The sequence below is a fragment of the Sorex fumeus genome, unplaced genomic scaffold, assembly GCF_029834395.1.
Source record: "Sorex fumeus unplaced genomic scaffold, SorFum_2.1 ptg000063l, whole genome shotgun sequence".
Taxonomy (NCBI): domain Eukaryota; kingdom Metazoa; phylum Chordata; class Mammalia; order Eulipotyphla; family Soricidae; genus Sorex; species Sorex fumeus.
In genome coordinates this window covers 75,680,708-75,700,501 of record NW_026606120.1, presented here as the reverse complement: position 1 = coordinate 75,700,501, position 19,794 = coordinate 75,680,708, and the positions used below count along the sequence as shown (strand labels likewise).

Genomic DNA, 19,794 nt, shown 5'->3' with positions numbered 1-19,794 from the left:
CCGGACTCACCCAGCCCCAGGCCGCCTGTCCAGCTTCCCCTCTGTACCGGTCTTGTGGAGGAGGGGTGAGTGTAACCAGCCTTGCTGAGAACTCTAAAAGGGGGCACCTGAGGAAAGGAAAAGCTAGAGGAGCGCCTGGTGCGGCCTCCACCTGGCAGCAGGCTCACCTCTCTGCGGCTGTGTGCCGAGAACCACTGCAGCCAAAGGTGGAAGTCCATGGTCCTGGGCTGCCGGCCCAATGGGCAGCCAGCAGCCCTCTGGCACCAGCAGACAGTGTGCTTCTGCCCCCTGGTGGCGGGGGGTGGGGATGCAGCGTCCCCGGCGCTGGGGCCGGGTGGGGCCATAGCACCTTGAAAGGGGAAGGCAAGTACCATCTAGCTGGCCAGACAGAAGCCACTGGCGTTGTGGAATCGCAGAGCGGGAGAGGTCCTGAGAGAGCATCTCAGCAACTCCCATCGCTTTACAGATGAGAAAACTGAAGCCGAGAGAGGGCGAGGCAGGCCCCTGGAGTCACGCGTGACTCAGCACAGCCGGCATGGCCAAGAGGCCCCCGGCTCCCTGAGCAGGAAGGGGGAGAGGCGAGGCGAGGGAGCTGTTCCCCGGGGCGGACTCCTCCCGGCCCTGGCACGCGGATGCCCTCCTTGGACGCCCCATTCCAGGATGGGGTTCGAATGTGTCACAAGCCAGAAGCCCAGAGAGGTGCCCCCCCCCCCCCATCAGCCTGGGACAGAAGCTGACTCAGCACTGGACACCCCCATCTAGGGCAGGTGGGAGGGACACTGAGGCACAACAGCCCCGTCAGAGGTCACTGGAGTCAAGGGGATGGAAGTGCGGGTTACCTGCATTTCCCAGAGCTGGGACAAAGCAAAGGTGACCTGGGCCAGCCCAGCTGACTGCCCAGGTGGAGAGCACCACCCTGTGACCATGGCCGAACTGCCACCGAGGCCCTCCCTGACCCCAGAAACCCACTTCCAGAGCTCCCCCCGCCCCCACCAAGTTAGACACGGTCTGGGAAGGGGAGTGGCAAGGGAAGCCCCTCAGCCATCCAAGGAGCCGCTGCCCTTGTTCTTGCGGCTGAGGGGGAAGGCGGACTTGCTCTGCGGCTGGGTCATCTTGCTGGCCAGGTAGATGAAGGGCTCCAGCAGGGAGCGGCGGTCGGCCACCGACACTTCCCAGAGTTTCACCTTCTCCGACTTGGCCCAGTGCTGCGCCACATCCGGGTCTACGCGGCGCTGCTCCTGCAGGTCACACTTGTTGCCAAGGACCACGATGGTGACCTGGGGAAGAGGGATGGTGAGGCCTGTGAGTGCGCCCGGCTGGGGGTTGGTGACCATCGATGGGCCCGGAAAGGGCTTCTCAGTGGCTGAGGCCGTCTTGAGTGACATAAGTGGAGACAGGGAAAGGGGCAGATGTGGGAAGTGGCTGCTGGTCCCCTCCTTCCTCAGTACAAATTCTGGCCCCCACATTGGCTTAGGGGCGTTACGCATATCTTGCTTGTGAGGTCCCAGGGTTCAATTCCTGGCACCGCACTCCCCTAAGCACCAGGAACAAACCCAAGCTGAGAGTAGTCCTCAAGTATCAGCTTTTTCAGCCCAAAATCAAGAACAAAAATGAATTCTGGTCCCCACCTGACCCTTCATCTGCCCAATGGTAGTTTCTAGCTGAACAAGCAGTACGGAAGCGATTCCAGGACTCCAGTTTAAAGAGTACTTGAGGGGCTGGAGCCATAGCACAGCAGGTAGAGCATATGCCTTGCATGCAGTCGACCCAGGTTCGATTCCCAGCATCCCATATGGTCCCCCGAGCACCGCCAAGAGTAATTCTTGAGTGCATGAGCCAGGAGTAACCCCTGAGCATCGCCGGTGTGACACACAAAAAACCAAAATAATAAAAATAAAGAGTACTCGAAGACCAGAACAATAATATGGCGGGTAGGGTACTAGCCTTGCAAGTGGCTGACTGGGGTTCGATCCCTCACATCCCATATGGTCCCTTAAACACTGCCAGGAGTGATTCCTGAGTGCAGAACCAGGAGTAACCCCTGAGCATCACTGGGTGTGACCCAAAATTAGAACAAAAGAAAAAGAGGGGGGGCACTTGGGTCCAAGGAACATGACTCAAGGGCTAGAGTACAGGTTTTGCATATGGGAACCCTGGGTTTGATCCCCAGCACCACATGGTTCCTATGGTACAGCCAAGAGTAACCCCACACCTGCACCATTAGGTGCCCCCACCCCTCCCTCCCAAAAATCCCAAAAGAACAAAGAGAAAATGAGAAAACACTTGGGACTTGCAGCTCTGGTCAGGGACCTCCTAAACTGAAGCAGCTTCTGGTTCAGCTGCCTCAACACGTGGTCCCTTCTAGGGGTGCAGGTACCTTCCATTCTGGGGCCCCATCCTGTTTCAGTTCCCGACCCATGTCCTGGAAAGTCCATGAGGAATGGCGTAGGACAGGCCCCCAGCCCGGGTCACCACTGTCCCTGCCCCAACCCAGACCTCCTTCTTGTCCTTGGACTTGTCAATCTCCTTCTTGAGCATCTCGACACGCTGGAAGGACTCCCGGCTGTCCGTGCTGTAGACCAGGACAAAGCCATCGGTGCAGGAGAAGCAGTGTCGGGGCAGCTCGGCCCCGTCGCGGAGCCCCCGCGTGTCGTAGAAGCGCACCTGCTCCCGCACCCCCCGGTCCGTCTCGATGGAGCCCACGTAGATGTCCTCCTGTGTCTCAATCATCTCAGAGCCTGGGAGAGAACCAGGAGAGACGTTAGCAGGAAGCCAGGAAGTGCAAGGGATTGGGGGCCCTCCTGGAGAAGGAAAAAACAAATGTGGGGGATCAGAAGGGAGGAGGTTGGTCAGAAGCTCAGATTCTGGACGAATTGGAATGATTTGGGGGAGCTGACATGACTTTTCTGCTAATACAAAGCACCAACAACTAACTTGGAGCTGTGTCTCTCTGCCTCTAGTACTGGCTTTCCTGTTCAGTGTTGTGTGGTGGGAGCTATTTATTAAGCAAGTTTCATTCTTTGGGGGGGGGGTGCAATAGCCACCAGGAGCCACTTTCAGCCCTTGCCTGCTGGGATCCATGTGCCCCCGCCCTTCTGCCTCCACCACCACCCCAACAGCTTCACAACACTCACCCACTACATGGTTCCCATACAGAAGCTGCTCCAGGATTGAGGTTTTGCCCACAGATGCCTGGCCACACACGACCACCTTACAGCTCTTCCCCATGCTTGGCCTCTGGCCTGGAAAAACAGAAGCAAAGGGGACGAGGGAAGGAAGAGTGCATCAGCACAGAGTTGAGGGCCTGAGAGATAGTACCGCGGGTAGGGTGCTTGCTTTGCATGCGGCTGACCCAGGTTCTATCCCCAGCATGCCATATAGCCCCCCATGAGCCTGCCAGGAGTAATTCTTGAGTGCAGAGCCAGTAGTAACCTTTGAGCACCAGCCAGGGGTGGCCCAAAAACCAAAGCAACCAAATAAACAAAAAAACAGAGCTGACCTCCCAAAACAGAGTCCAGCGCCTCCACTAAATGAGTAGCCACAGACAGCCACACCACTCCAGGTGGGTGAGGTGTCTACACCCGCTCCTGGGCAGATAATCTTACTAGACTTACTCCCGCTGTGAGGCCAAGCGAAATCACAATAAATGTTGCCATTAAAGGGAAACAGTTGCTGATTTAAAGCCTCCCAGGCCTTTAACCTAAGGGGTTCCTTTCCTGCACTGGGGAACAATCACCAGCTGCTTTCAGGGGTTCATGGAGAAAGACATCACTCCTCCTGGGGAAAGTAGACATTTAAGAGGGATATTCTGCTTTCCTGTATCACTTTTCTGGACAACAATTAATTCATTCTAATTCCCAGCCATGCCCATGGTTCAGACGAGACTAAGAAAGGATAGAAGAAATCTTAGGGGTAAAATCTTCAGCAAGGTAATCCTTGCTGTGGCTGACCTCGTAGATTCTGGCGCTAAGGCTCAGATGCAGAAAGCCGCAGGTCAAGAGATCTCCAGGCGCTCCGAAGCGGGCAGACGTCTCAGATGTAACCCAGACAACGCCCCCTCCTGCCCCCTCAACAGTAATACGCTAACCACATACCTCCAAAGGTCTGCAACAGGTGTTTGGAGAAGAAACCTCCCTGTCCCGCTTCCACCAAAGGGCATTCTATTGGGAACCTAGCGATGAAGGAATACCCCAAGTGACAGCCACGGGGGTCCTCCGCCCCTATTTCCCCACCTGGGCGTACCCGGGAGGGAATGAGAGAGACCCGCCACCCAGGAGGTCCAGACGCGGTGGCCTATCGCAGTTTCCCCGCTCCGTACCTCCTCGAGGGGCTCCCGCAGCACCCTAGCCGGGTCCCTGGAGGGGCGGCGGCACCAGGTCAAATCTAGCACAGCCACCGGAACTCGGCTTTTCCTCCCGGCTCGCCTGGCCCCGCCCCTCGCTTCCGTCCGGCGAGAGGAATTCCGGTTGCACAGAGCGGGCGCTAACCCATAGCGCCCCCCGAGGCCGGCGGGGGATTGACGGGTTATGCTCCAGAGCTGGAGGTGAGCTGCGGGGGAGGCTGGGGATGTGGGGAGGTTTGTCTAGGTTCCCTGGATGCTGGGGTTTTGTTTTCTCTGATGTCTAAAAGTTCTTCGTCTAAAGACAGTCATAGGAACATTTTGTTTATTCATTCAGTGTCTTCTGTCTGTCCTTGCGGGCAGCTGACCTTGATTTGATCCCGTGCACCCCATATGGTCCCCCGATCCCCTTCAGGAGTGATCTCTGAATAGAACCGGCTTTGCCCACACACACATTCCAAAGATTAAAAAACTTGGTGGTAAATTGGGAGTCAGGAGAAAGAATGAGTTCGTGATGAAGCCCAGCTTTCTCGTGTGGTGACCCAATGGTGGTCATTGATAAGCTAAGGAATTCAGGAAGAGATTCAGTCTAACATCTCTTGTGGAGGGGTGATAAAGAATAAAATTAAAATCCGATCCACCCGTCTTGGGGGTTTCTTCGAGAGATATCTAAGAGAAAGTTGGATATTCCTATCTGAAAAGCAGAGTGGTCTAGGTAGATAACACCTGAGAACCATCAGATAAAGGCTGTGGGAGGAGGTGAGTGGGGCTGAGATGCAGAGAACACAAAGCAGGAAGATAGGCTAAGGCAGCTTGACCTTTAGCTTTAGACTGTAGATGATAAGCCATTGTCAGGCAGGGCAAGCTGGTCAGGATGTCTTTGTCCCCCAAGCTCCTCAAGCCAGCAGAAGGAGAGAGCAATTCAACCATGGACTGGAGGACTGACCGTTCTCCTTCGTGCTCAGCTCTTCTCTCCGTGCTCACCGGCTTTGGATGCGGTTTCAACTTGCAGCCGTGGACCACTGTGCATATTAGGTTACCGCAGGAATGGGACCAATCCTCCTAAAATATCCTGCTCCCTTATTCCTGTGGCCCTTTAACCCCAAACTTCCTCAATTTAACCCCAGAGAACCCCGAGTTCACAAAAATTATTGGTTTGGTGAGGGAGGTGTTGTAAAAGATGATGGGGCGGAGTTCTTGCCCTCAATGAGTTTCCAATCCAGAGTGCGTTTGGGAAAACAAGCGTGCCGCATCGGACGTTTATAGAAGGGGCGGGAGGCATGGGGACACTGGTTGGGGACCTCACCCCGAGAACTGCCTTATAAACTCCAGGGCAGGGTCTGGGGCACCGTGCCACCCTCCTTAGGCTTCATGCTGAGATGGCACTCCCAGACGGCTGACATGAAAGCAGCCTCATAAAAGAGCCAGCGTCATTAGGGTGATGAACCAGTTGGCGCTTGGAGATCCAGGGGGGATGAAAGGCGCGGGGTGAAGACGCCCTGCGTTCCCCTGGCTTGGTTGGGCAGGGCTCCCAGGGGCCGATGAAAGCTGGGGGAACTAGGCTCAAAGTGTCTCTTCCTGCCTTTCCCAGGCGGCAGCTGTGGACAAACACCGAGGTGGAGACGGGATCAGCGATCTGCGGGAGTTTTTCCCCTTGAGTCCGGAGTCACCGGCTCCACATCCTGCCCAGACTCGGCTTAGCATTACCCTAGACGCCCGAAGATTGTTAGTTGCTATGGCAACGAAGCTCTCAGCCTACTGAGGCACACCGAGGCCTAGAGAGGCAACACCCTCCGGCACCCCCTTCAGACCCACGGGTAAAGTGGCGCCCCCTACGCAGAGGAACCGTCCCTGGGTCCCCGCTCCGGCGCGGAGACCACCGTGGACCTCCGGGGACGGGAGGCCGCTCTGGCCCCAAGCGGAGCCTCTCGCTGGTAGACGGGTTCACAGGAGCCACTCTGGGCGCAGCGCGGCTGAGCTGCTCGATGCTCCCGCCGGAAGTGCTCTTCACCGCCTGCCTCCCACCCGGCTCTCTGGTCCCGGCGGTAAGATGGCGGCTGCCGCGGAGTGCGATGTGGTAATGGCGGCGACCGAGCCAGAGCTGCTGGACGACAACGAAGCCAAGAGGTAACCCGGCGGCGGGGCGTTGGAAGGAGCGACCTTCGGCTCGGTGGCTCCGGGAAACCCGGTTCTGCCACGGTGCAGCCACTGGCTGTGGCGGCGATGCCCCGCCCTCCGCGACCCCCCACCTTCACCCTGTGAGATCCAGTCCGGATGGAGCCCCCTCAAGGGGCGCTCGCGGAGGTCGGCCCTCCTCTCCCGCTTCCGCCCGGCCGGGGCGCCGAGGACGGCCCTGACTGGGGTGGTGGGGAGGAAGGTCGTCCTGATGGCAGAGGCCGGGACTGTCGGGGGGTCGGCAGAGGGGATGGGGGTGGCGGCGCGGTGACGGGGGCGACTTCCTCCCTTCCTCCCCCGCGACCCCATCTTCTCCGGCCAACTTCGGGGCCTTGTTGCCCCAGTCCCGTAGAGCTCCGAGCCCTGATTCCCCGCAGCCCCCTCGCTCGGTAATGACACCCCAGCACCCATGAGTCCGACTCCGGGGTGACCGCGTCTCCATTCGTGACCTGGTGGCCGTTCCCCGGCCCTGCTTGCGAAAGTCTCGGGTTTGCATCGGAGGAGCCGAGTGAGGGGCTCGGCTTCTGCCCGGTCCGAGGCTGCTGCGCCCCGCACCCCACCCCACCCTCCACCTTCCTACACGTCCCCCCCCCCCCCCCCCCCAGGACAGGGCGCAGGTCCGAGTCTCGGCAAGGAGCAGCCGCGCTTGGTCGCCGGGCTCCGCTGGGGGCCGGGTCGGAGCTGCTTTTCCAGAACACTCTCTGGACTCCGGATCTCGCGGAGGTGGGGGTGGCACCCGGGATGGGGTGCCCTGTGTGACCTAATCCTGGCCCAAAGCAGTGAACAGAAAGGGGTTTGGACGTCGCGAGCGCCCATATGGTGCCTCCTCTGCTCGGGGGGTGCCCGCAGCGTTGGGAGCTTGGCGCTGCGGGGAGCGGAGGTGGAGGTGCCGCGCGTGAGGTCCGGAATCAGGACGGCCGAGATTACCCCTCTGCGCCCCGGGAACGACGGAGGTGTCCCAGGAGGCCGACTGCACGGTTACCCCGTGGGGGTGGGGGGTGCTGCCTGCCGCCAGCGCCCCAGTGCCTCAGCGCGCGCTCCCTCCCCCCCCCCCCCCCCCCCGCGCTTCTGGGGACTCAGAGGACCCACCGGGAGAGCAAGGCCAGGGGGGGATTGGAGAAGGCAGCGGGGCTCGCTCTGCGGTTTTCCTACTTAAGCGAAGGTGTGGAGAATTAAGCACCATCCGCATCATTAGGAATTACAGTTGGGTGGGGGTGGGGGGGCGCTGCACCGTCTCCTAGGGCCCTCGCATTGAACCGCGTGTCTCTGCTTAGCCGGGTCTGGTCCGAGTGGCTCCCAGGCCCCTCAGAGCACTGTCCGGAGCCTCTTCTTCCCTCCCAACAAAAAGAGAAATTGCTCATGGGGCTGGAATGTCCGCTCAAATAGCAGAGAGCCTTGGATTTGATCCCTTCCCCCACCATCACCTACCTGGCATACCCCCACGGCAATTAAAACAGAAACAAAAGGAAAAGTGCAAGGCAGGAAACTGTTTTCCCTACTTGCTTTGAAATGTAAAGATTTATTTCACTTGGGAGTGAAAAGAACACAGTGGTTTTTATGATGTAAAAATGGAGTGCACCTTCTGGAAACTTCCTCAGCTTAAATCTCTGACCCAGGGATTGCCCCCATTTAGGTTTGGGAGCGAAACCTATCTTTTATCTTTTTCCTTTAAAAAAAAGGAAAAGAAAAGAAATGGCCCAGTCCAGAGGCCAAGGAGGTGACTCCAGTACTGCACCTTCTTTCTTGGGGGTGAGGAGCAAGATGATCCTTGGTGCTGTATGGCCCCCAGAGCCGTGCCTGCTGTGACCTCCACAAAGAAAAGCCTAGCTATAGGGGACATTCTACCATCAAATTAGAGTACGTGGATGTGATATATTAAGAAACAGAAAGCAGGTGACCCTGTCACGTGACCACATTGAGTCCCACAAAACCAGCCTGTTTGATAGCAGTTTAAAAAATCAGGGAGGTTACAGGGACCTGGGAGATGGCTCAAAGGACTGGAATGCATACAGGAGCCCTGGTTTGCTCCCTGGCATTACACAGTTTCCTGAGCACCTCTGAGAGGTGACCATTCCCCCACCCCTACCCCCCTGTCTCCCCCCACCCAAAAAAAAGTATTGGTTATAAAATGGCTTTTGGCTGTTGTTGCTGTTATTTTATTTTCGTTTTGGATCACGCCTGGCAGTGCTCAGGGCTTACTCTGGATCTGTGCTCAGGTATCACTCCTCATGGGCCCCAGGGACCATGTGGGGTGCCAGGGATCAGACTCAGGTTAACTACGTGCAAGGCAAACTCCTGCCCTACTCTCTTCACTATCACTTTGGTTCTTGAAATGTAATCTTATCTGCTTCTAAGGAAAAAAAATGAATATAAATTTAAGTACAAAAATTGTATTCTGAAAAAAAAAATTGTATTCTGGTGCTGGTGGTAATGACACTTACCTTGCATGCGGCTGACTTGATTTGATCCACAGCACCCGCATCCCCAGCACCCTACAGGATATGATTTCTGAGTCCTTCCAGGAGTGATTCCTGAGTGCAGAGCCAGGATTAAGCCTTAAAGCACAGCCCAGTGTGGCCCTACACCCTCGATCTCCAACACACACATCATGCATTCTGGTATAGACTGCTATACATTATTCATCAAAATATTTTTAAGACATAACAAAACAGATGTTATATACCACTAAAAATGTGAATTAACAAAAACTGGTTTGACTTTCTATTTTAAAAGGTAGCCTTAGGTGGGCCAGAGAGTTGGTACAGGGATTAAGGCACTTACCTTGCATCTTTGACATTGGTTTCATTCCTGGGCAGTTTATAGTCTCTAAGCACCACCACTGGTTACTCCTGAGTACCGTGCCAGAAATAACCCCTGAGGACTACAAAAAACAGGGGGAGGGGGAGAGGTAAGCAATTGGATCTGTAAGAAATGCCTTGTTTGTGTATGGTTTTCTTTTTCCTTTTTTTTTTTTTTTCTGTAGGGGGGGACCACACCCAATGGTGCTCAGGGCTTACTCCTGGCTCTGCACAGGGATCACTTCTGGTGAGACTCCTAGGACCTTCTGGGGTACCAGGGATTGAACCTGGGTCAGAACACATGCAAGACAAGCACCCTCCCCACTGTCTAATGCTCTGGCCCCGGGTCTGGTTTTCTAACTCCAAAAAATGGAGTGGATTTAGAAGTTCATGGCTCTGTACTCGGGAATTACTTCTGGCGGTGCTTGGGGAACCACATGGAATGCTAGGGATTGAACCCAGATCAGTGTGCAAGGCAGCCCTACATGCTGTTCTATTGTTCTGGTCCTACAACGATTATTTTTAATACTTTTTATGAATCCTGGAACCCTCCTGTGTAGCGATAGCGAGGGCGAGAGAGAGAGAGACTTTCCTATGAATGCCTTTTACTGTCTTGACTTGGTTAATCATTTTGCCAAGATTGTGTCTCATTATTACAGTGCCACACTCATTTCACCTGGGGACAGGGGAGCTGATGGGTCTCTTGGGTAGTTTTTGTGAAATCCAGTCAAGAAGGGTTTCTTCCTTTCCTGCATCCGGGGTCTTGCTTCTGCTGCAGCTTCCAGAGGTGTCTCAGTAGCACAGGGCAGAGGATGGGGCACTTTTCAAGATGCTGTTTGCAGCATTTTCAGTAACTATGTTATATATCCTCAGCCTCCCATCTTTTACCAAGAAAGAAAGTGGAAAATCACATGTCCTACAAAATCCCTAAAAAATTCCCCTATAGTAGGCAAGAGGCTAAAATGAAAAATGTGTTAGTTGCCATTCCAAAATAGATTAAGAGTTCTGTACATGAAGATTATTTATTTCTCTTTGTTCTCCAGAACAGATAAAAAAAAAGCAACTCGAGAGCCAGGGGACATTTTATAGGTCTTAGATATCAGCTCATTTAAGCCTAATATTTTCTGGGTTGTTTTGGAGGTGGGGGTTGCTGGGCCACACCTGGCAGTTCTTGGGATTCACTCTTGGCTCTGAGCTCAGGGATCACTCCTTGAGAAGCTCAGGGGGCCCTGTGTGGTGCAGGGGATGGAACTGGGTTGGTTGCATGCAAGGCAAACTCCTCAAGTTTCTCTCTGATGCCAGGGCTGCTGTTTTCTGGAAAGTTGCTGACTGGTTAACAAGTACCTGAATCCCATTGGAGGAAAGGCATCCGGATCCCACTTCTGGGACTGGAGTGGACCTTGGTCTTAGTTTCTATAGGTAGTATTTATTGTGCTACATCGGAAGAGTTTAGGTTTATCAGTAGAAGGCACTTGTGTTCCCATTTGTACCTGTTGTGACTGAACAGTGAGGGTTCAAAGAGCCCGTGTGAGCTGCCCACTTAGGAGCATGGCCACCTTACCTGATTCCTTGAACTGATAACTTCCGTGTATCTGTTTTCCAGATATCTAACTTCCGTGTATCTGTTTTCCAGATGGAATGAAAGAAGAACACAGAGCTGGAGTGATAGGACAGCGGGTTGGGCCCTTAGCTTTCACATGGCCAGTGGCCCAGGTTGGGTCTCTGGCAGCACATGTGGTTCCCTAAGCCCTTCCACGAGTAACCCCTGAACACTGCTGCATGTGACCCCAAAACAACAAAAAGAAATAACGCATACAGTTGGACCCAGTCTTAGAACCTAGCTATTGAATCCCTTTGTGAATTCGGTTTGCCTTGGGGGTGGTGTGGCTACACCCAGTTATGCTCTGGGACTATCCTCTGGCCCCCTGTGCTTGCCTTTCATTTCTTTATGTTGTTGGAAGCACTAAATCCTGATCTAGGCTCTCTTTGTCTTCTTGGGGCTTGTTTTGTTTGTATTTGGGTCACACCCTCTGGTGTTCAAAGTTTACTCCTGCTAGTCACTCAGGGGTCACTCCTTGGTGGACTTGGGGGACCATATTGGGTGCCAGGGATCACACCCAGGTTGGCCACATGCAAGGCAAGTGCCTGATCTGCTGTACTATTGCTCTGACCCCTCTTGGGGCTTTTTTGTTTTGGGACTACACCGAGGGGTGCTCAGGAGCTATTCCTGGCTTTATTCAGAGGTTACTCCCAGCTGTGCTCTGGGAACGAGGATCTGCAGGGGTCGAATCTGGTTTCTTGCATATCAAGCTTACTCCAGCCTATAAATTAACTATCTGTACCTTTTGAAATAATTCGAAGTTGATGGTCTTGCTTCATTGAAGAGCTTGTCGGGATACTTTTCTCCTACCCTCCTCTACAAAAGGTTTTTAGGTCTTTGGCCCCCTGATCTTTCACGCACAGTTCCTGAGCAGTAGCTAGACATGTCAGTAAGTAGCAGATTGCAAGAGAATTACCTTTGACCTTAAACTCAAAAGTATCAAAGCACAAAGCTACCATTTTGATATAGTTAAGGGAAGGATAAATCTGGGAATACAGAATCTTGAATTCCAGTAAATTAACTGAACCCTGATAATAGCATGGCAAAATTGTTCTCACAACTGGAGCAAAGGTTGAGTCTGTTTCGTTAATTCAGATTCACACCCAGATAGATAAATCCAATACTTTTAATGATATGTTAGACCAAGTGAGTGTCAGTTACTCTAGTGTCTAGTGTATTCCTAACGACCAAAGCTCTGATTGGCTTAAAGCAGAGCCTTGTTGTACATTCCAGCCAATCACTGATTAGTCATTGAAGCTGATGTTTTTAATTTTTTTTGAAAGCTGAGTACTGGGCTCTTACCTTTACTTTCTTTTCCTAGGGCTTTAGAAGACCAGGTAACAATGGTCAGCCGTGGCCTAGGTGCCTGGTCTGATGCAGAGTCCCTCTGAGAGTCTTATTTCTCTTTTACTCCACTGATGTTTGGTTCCCTTTCTCCAGTGCTGAGTGATGTGGAAGTTGCTTAGAGGTCGTTCCAGGTATTCTTTTAAACTGTCTGAATTGAGACTGGAGTACAGCAGGTAAAGGCTTGCCTTGTACTTGGCCAACGCAGGTTCGATCCCTGGCACCCCCTCCCGAGCCCTGCCAAGAAATCATCCCTGAGCACAGAGGCAAGAGTAAGCCCTGAGCTCTGCTGGGCTGTGACCCAAAAAGCAAAAACAAAACAAATTATATGGATCTCAGCAGTAAGAAGAACAGGATTCAGTATCTTGGGTTGGATTAACATTTTTTTTACTGCCCCAACCAGCTCAAAATAATTCCTGATAAAGCATTTTCTATTTTATCTGACCATTGGCAGTGGTATGGATGGTTGAGGCTTTAGAGAATGGTTAAAAAAAAGGAAAGAGTATTTTATTTTCAAAATCTGATCTTGAGACTCAGTGTTCTGTTGGTGCTGGCTTTCTCGTGTGATTCTAATAGACTTTGAGTGGAAGGGTCGGTGGGTCGGTGGAGGTTGCAGGCTAGCAGGTCCCTTGGTCTAGTTTCTGACCTGCGTATTCTTCTTTGGGTAGTTTGCTCTGAGATGATTAATCACCTGTTGAATTAAGACACCAAAAGAATTTTGGGATCGAAATATTACCTGACAGTCTAGGCTCCCCAGCCTATTCCTCTTCTCCCCTCACCCCCCAGCATCCTTTTTTTTTAAAGTTCCTCAGCTCTACTTTTTTGTTTTAGTGTGTGTGTTGGGGGGGGGGGAGCACCCAGCAGTGCTCAGGCTCAGGACTTACTCCCGGCTCTGGGCTCAGGGATCACTCCTGACAGTGTTTGAAGAACCATACAGGATGTTGGGGATCAAACCTTTTTTTTTTTTTATGGCCTCTTCATGAGTTGAGGTGGGGGGGGCATGTCATAGAATGGGGAAGCATGGGATGGAAAATTGTAGGTTTGGGGGGTAACATCTCAAAAGCAGTGACTCATTTTCACCAAGTTTCAGGGAAACTTCTCAGAAACAGCTCTGAGTTGGATTTCTTCTACACGGGGTAAAGAATAGACTAGGCAAATAGGTGGATGCCTCAGTTCCCATTAGAGGAAGTGTGTGTGTGTGTGTGTGTGTGTGTGTGTGTGTGTGTGTGTGTGTTGTTTGGGTCACACTCAGTGCTTAGGGATCAACTCATATTGGACCTACAGGGCCAGAGTGATAGTACAGCGGGTAGGGCGTTTGCCTTGCCCGTGGCCAACCCAAGTTCGATTCCCAGCATCCCATATGGTCCCCCGAGCACTGAGAGGAGTAATTCCTGAATGCATGAGCTAGGAGTAACCCCTGTGCATTGCCGGGTGTGACCCAAAAAGCCAAAAAAAAAAAAATTGGACCTACAGTATTCTGCCATTTGCATCTGGTTGATTGGTTGGTGGTTTTCCCCCACTGCATGGAACTTCACGAGCTCCCAAACGCTGCCTGTTGTCCTTCCCAGCTTGAGCAGTAGAGAGTGCTGCTGCCCTGTCTAGGCTTCTGGGACTTCAGCAGTTGTCTCTTGGTCCCTTCTGGTTTTGTCCCTGTTGAGGCTTCCCCTGAATGTTCAGAACAGTTTCATCTGTCAGTGGGTTTTCTTCATCTTCCTTCCCTCGTTTAGGGGATGGATGGGTGTTTCCTTTGTGCTTCAGAGGGAGAAATTGGGAAGTTTCTCGGAAATTGGGTATAGGGTGCTAGGTAGCACCTTTATCACAATTTTTCTCTGGATCATTTTGAAGTCTGTATTTTACCCAGTATGCAGTAACTTACATTTAGCAAACAGTCTGGAATTTTCCAAGCCGTGTAGGGTTTCAGTTGATCTAATCAATACAAACCTTAAATTGCATAGTTGTGTCTGTCTTTAGATTTATTAGAAGATGAATAAGAAATAAGAAGGATGTTAGAAGATGAATAAGTAATTGATATTTGATTAAGGGGAAAAAAGGAGAAAAGATAAGCCCCTCAGCTTTCTTTACTTTATTCTCTTGTGAAGGTCAGAGAGAGTACAAGATGGAACAGGCCCTCTGACATGCCTTTGGGGACAAGAGGTCTTGGACTGTGGGAAGGAGGAAGGAATTTCTACTCGGAGACTGGCTTAGATCCCATAGATTCTGAAGGGTGGAGGATTTTCTAAATCCAACAGGACGACTAGTAAATTTTTCTGCCACAATCATGGCAAATGGGTGGCATTTTGAAAAATACTAAATACAGTAGGAACACATAAAAGATATGTGACTTTGATAGCATAAATTATTATTAATAAATTAACCTGACAATAAGAAAATAAAATAAGCCTTCAAAATCAAAGGCCCCTAAACTCTCATTTCTGACAGAAGAGATCATTTTATGCATTGTAATTTTAGCAAAAGTAGATTTAACCTTCCATTTTAGGAGTAGTAGAATACTTCAAGAAAATGTAAGAGTTGGGGTTGGAGAGATAGTACATTGAGTGGGGCTTTTGCCTTGCATGTGGGTAACCCAGATTCGATCCTTGACACCTCATGTGGTTCCCAAACCTGCCAGAAATGGTCCCTGAGTGCAGAGCCAGGAATAAGCCCTGAGCAATATCAGCTGTGACCCAGAAATGAGAGAGGTTGGAACAGTAGTACAACACATAAGGTGCTTGACTTGACATAGCCAACCCCAGTTCAATCCCTGGTAACTCATATGGTTCCCCAAGCCCAGCCAAGAGTCAGGGCTAAAAGAAATTAAAATTTAAAAAAAAAAAAACACCTGGGGCCGGAGCGATAGCACAGCGGGTAGGTCATTTGCCTTGCCAACCAAGGTTCCAATTCTCAGCATCCCATATGGTCCCCTGAGCACCACCAGGAGTCATTCCTGAGTGCAGAGCCAGGAGTAACCCCTGTGCATTGCCGGGTGTGACCCAAAAAACAAACAAACAAACAAAAGATTCTGAAAGAAAGAACAAGAAAGGGGAAAAAAGACCTTATTCTAGAATTATTAAATTGTTAGTGTCAGAAGAACTGAATTTTATCTAGTATGTGTTATTCTAGGAAAGGTAAAATAAGAGTATGGCATATTTTTTCTTAAATTTAAGTATTTCCTAGATTATAAATGGAGCTTAATGAGACCATGCTCATCTTTATTTTTATATGCTGAGGTAGAAGTAATGTATAAATGAAGCACCTTTGCCCTGTTTCAGTCGTATACAAACATGATAAGTGAGGCAGTTACAAAGAGAATCCAGCCATCATAGAGGATGTTTTAAAAACTCATCTAATGAATTCTACCTTGCTGGAGACTGATTAAAATTTCCAAATGCCTTTTTAATTGTTAAAAGAGAGGCCTACGGCAAAGGTCTTAAGGGTTCAACTTGGAAGTATTTAGAGCAAGTGGGTTTTTTTAATAGGGCATCTAATTTGTGGCACATTGCAGTGTCAACTGTGGTGTTTAATGTGTGTTTAATATAGTTGAGCTGTAAATGTGCAAAGTTGGCTGGTGATCATAGCCCAAATTGTCGGATATGATCACATGATGCTGAGCCTTGCTAAGACCTGTGTGATACCAAGTGATTCTCTTGGCAGTGTAGGGGTAATTAGCTTCTGTGATGAATGCTACTAAACTGGGAGAGATGGCAACTACATGCCAGATGCACAGATTTTTAACACACATGTAATGGAGCAGGTTTCCATAGCAGCAGGGTTTTATTTTGTTTCGTTGGGGTTTTTTTAGTTGGGTTGGTTGGTTTGGTTTGGGGCCACCCCCACTGGTACTCTGGGTTTAGTACAGTCCCTGCTCTCAGGACTCAAGAGATCATCTAGGTACCAGGGATTGAACCCAAGTCAGCTGCATGCAAGGCAAATGCCCTATCTGCTGTATTACCTCTCTGACTCCTAGAGCAGCACTTTCTGATTAATGCAGTTCCTTCTGACAAAGTCCATTGTGAAGAAATAACACTTTATAATAGCAAAGCAGACCTCTCTGGTGGGATATATTCTTCCCTTGTATCTTCAGAAGAAAGGCAGCACTGGCTTTCCTGTACTGATCTTGTTGGCGAACTTTACATTAAAATACAGAAGGGACAGAACTTGTGAAAAACCTTTTTGTAGCAGATTTTTTTTACAAAAGATACAGTTAAAACACAGTAACAACAAAAGTCTCCAATGGAGACGTTACTGGGCCCGCTGGAGCAAATCTATGAACAACAGGAGGACAGTGACAATTGTTGCTGAAAGGACTAGTTAGGTGGAGCCATTCCAGTATGTCTTGTTGAATTAACAAGGGGAGGCTGCGTCTACGTGGAAATGACTCTGGGCAATTAGGTAGAGAAGTGCATGCTTTATCTATTTGGTTTTGGTTTTTGTTGGTGGGGCTACACCTGTTAGTGCTCAGGGTTTACTACTAACTGTACAAAGGGATCAGATCTGGTGGTTCTTGGGGGACATATATGGTACTGGGGATCAGATCCTGGTCAGCCACATGATCTATCTAATAGTATCACGTGTACTATTTCTCCAACCTCATAATTTTTTTTAAAATTCAAGGGGTGTTTTTCCCCCCTTTTTTTTAGTGTTTGGGCCACCCCTGGTGATGCTTAAGGGTTACTCCTGGCTCTGTACTCAGGAATTACTCCTGGCAGTACTGAGAGACCATGTGGAATGCTGGGATCAAACCCAGGTTGGCTGCTTGCAAGGCAAACCCCCTATTCTCTGTACTATCACTCTGGCCCCAATCCCATAAATGTTGTTAAAAACTGACACTATTAGTGGAGGAAAAGCCTTGGTGCTCCTGATGTCTCTGCAGCCACTTTGGGTGTCTCACAAGCTCTTCAGCAGCTGCTGGACATGCCAGTGTTACCGCATCTTTGTAAAGCAAGTGCCCTACCCACCTCTCTGGCCCTAATATGAGACTTTTAAGACCCACCAGCAGCAGGTCCATTAAGGCCAATTCTGTATTTTGCTGTGATTCCAAAATACTGTTTAGTCTGAATTTTATTTTGTAGCCATAGAAAATAAACTGTAGTTTAATTTAGTCCCTTTTGCGCTCGCTCTCTCTCTCCCCCCCCCCCCCCACCGCTCCCTCTCCCTCCTCCTCCTCCCTCTTTCTCTCCCTCCCCCCCCCCCCAAACTCTGGTTTATTCATGGCTCTTGTGCTTAGGGGTCCTTAATGAGGTACTGGAAATCAAATTCAGATTCTCCACGTACAAGGCCCTGGAATTTTTTTTTTTAATAATGTAGGAGCAGTGCTATTTATTCAGCCATTGATTAAGCTGATTGAATTGGGCATGTACTTCACCACCTTGGAAAAATTTTGTTTGGTTCAAATGAGCCTCTTTTTTGTTTTGTTTTTGGGGGGCCACATCTGCAGTCACTGTCACTGTCCTCCCATTCATCAATTTCTCGAGCGGGCCCAGTAATGTCTGTCTCCATTGTGAGACTTGTTGTTACTGTTTTTGGCATATCGAATATGTCACGGGTAGCTTGCTAGGTTTTGCTGGTGAGATACTCTCGGTAGCTTGCCAGGCTCTCAGAGGGGTGAGGAATCAAACCGGGCTCAGTTGCACTGGCCACACGCAAGGCAAATGCCCTATCGCTGTGCTGTTGCTCCAGCCCTGCAGTGCTCACAGCTTATTTCTCTGCCCTGGAAAAATTTTGTTTAGTTCAAATGAACCTTTTTTTTGTTTGCTTGGGGGCCACATCTGCAGTGATCACAGCTTACTCCTGGCTCAGTCTTCAAGGATCACTCCTGGCATACTTGGGGACCATATAGGGTGCTGGGGATCGAACCTGGGTCAGCTGAGTGCAATGCAAGCGCCCTACTTGCTGTACTATCGCTCTAGCCCCTCAAGTGAACCTCAACCCTAATCCTCCCTCCCTGCTGTACTAAAGTATTAAGAGTTGATATCCATTTCAGCCTCACTGGCTATCAAATGAATTGACCCCAGCAGTGATCGGAGTGACTGATACCACCGCCAGGTTCCCCTCAGTTCTAGTCCCACCTCTTTGACATCCTGTTCTCTGAGAAGGACTTAGCCTTCCCTTGGGCTCTCAGGGCAGGCCTTGAATGGTTTTGACCCTGGAATTGTTTCTACTTCGGACTTGTTCAGATCTCATTGCTGCCATGCTGGATTTCAAAGATACTCTCTTTCCTCTGCGAGTCAGGCTCATTGGTTAAAAGCTTGTCATGTGGGGCCAGAGTTATATAGTACAGTGGGTAGGGTGCTTGCTTTGCACGCAATCGACCAGGGTTTGATCCCTGGCACCCCATATGGTAGAACCCTCAGCATTGTCAGGAATGATCCCTGAGCACAGAGTCAGGAGTAAGCCTTGAACACTACCAGGTATGACCCCAAAACAAAAGAAAAAAGCTTGTTGAGTATTTGGTGGGGAGGTTCAAAATGAAGAAGGAGGGACTCCACTTTAGGCATTGGACCTGGAGGCAAAAAAATAGCGTTTGGACTAAAAAATCACTAAGTGCCCATTGTTTGGGCAGCTGTAAATCAACCATGTTTCTATGAAAATAAGTCCTTTTCATGAGGCAGTTGTGTGGGAATAGCTAATTCTGGCCTGATGCTGTGCAGTGTGAAGTTAAAAACATGGTAACTTGTCACAACACAATTCTTCTTGTTCTTTCTGCTGTGGGCTGACTCGACATTACTCGCTTTGTTTGCTCTAGAATGGAATCTACTCACCATTTACTAAAATGAAATGCATTTCTTGGGGGAGGCAAAGTCCAGTTCACTAGGTCTTGCATCTTAAAGAGAAAGGAGCATTGCTCCCTCCAGGACTAATGTTAGGAATGTCCTTTGGCTTGTTGAAATCCTGATTGCTGTTCTGGAATTGGGTTTTGTACAAAAATCATACTCATTCCCCAGGTCTTGTTCCTAACTGAGAGAATTCATGAGACCTTAGGCAGTAGGTAAAGGTATTAGATGTAATAGGACAAAGAGCACAAGCCGTGTAATCAGACTGTAATGAAGTAATTTAATTAAGCCTTAGTTTTTTTTCTTATTTATTTATTTTTTGTTTGACTGTCTGGGTCACACCCGGCAACGCTCAGGGGTTAGCCCTGGCTCTGCACTCACGAATCACTCCTGGTGGTGCTCGGTCCCAAACCCAGGTCAGCCTTGGGCAAGGCAAGTGTCCTGTCCGCTCTGGCCCCAGTTTTCTTCTTTAAAAATTGAAACTAATGAAATTCAGTTGATAAGTTAGTACAGTGCCTGGCCTTGAACTTAGTCCTGTACTAAGTTCCTCCCCACAGGGGAAGTTCCTTTTCCTTTTCTATAAACTTTTTTATTTTGAAAAATAAAATGCAGTACCTGGCCTCAATAATTATTAATTTTCAACTGAATCATCCTTCGCATTTTTACTTGAAGCCAGTGATGAATTTATTCATCTTCGTAGGAGTTCATGTTTCTTTCAGGAGAAGAGGGAAGGATGGCCTTGAGAGCTCTACAGATTGCCCCACCTTT

General features: G+C 50.1%; 2 protein-coding genes across 3 annotated transcripts in view; one reads left to right on the top strand and one right to left on the bottom strand.

Annotated features, from left to right (window-relative positions):
• Positions 1–1,009: 1,009 nt before the first annotated feature.
• NKIRAS2 (NFKB inhibitor interacting Ras like 2) overlaps positions 1,010–19,794 on the bottom strand; it is an 86,294-nt gene continuing 67,509 nt past the window's right edge. The window contains exons 2-5 of one of the 2 annotated variants that reach the window (XM_056128218.1): positions 4,319–4,374; positions 3,135–3,242; positions 2,497–2,738; positions 1,010–1,277 (exon numbers count right to left, since the gene is read on the bottom strand). In XM_056128218.1, coding sequence (XP_055984193.1) covers positions 1,038–1,277; positions 2,497–2,738; positions 3,135–3,228 — 576 coding nt within the window. In that variant the 5' untranslated portion in view covers positions 3,229–3,242; positions 4,319–4,374 and the 3' untranslated portion in view covers positions 1,010–1,037. Of the gene's footprint in view, positions 1,278–2,496; positions 2,739–3,134; positions 3,243–4,318; positions 4,425–19,794 lie in introns of those variants that run through there. The other variant, XM_056128217.1, reaches the window with a different exon arrangement.
• DNAJC7 (DnaJ heat shock protein family (Hsp40) member C7) overlaps positions 6,179–19,794 on the top strand; it is a 38,493-nt gene continuing 24,877 nt past the window's right edge. Inside the window, exon 1 of the mRNA XM_056128209.1 lies at positions 6,179–6,466. Coding sequence (XP_055984184.1) covers positions 6,390–6,466 — 77 coding nt within the window. The 5' untranslated portion in view covers positions 6,179–6,389. The remainder of the gene's footprint in view (positions 6,467–19,794) is intronic.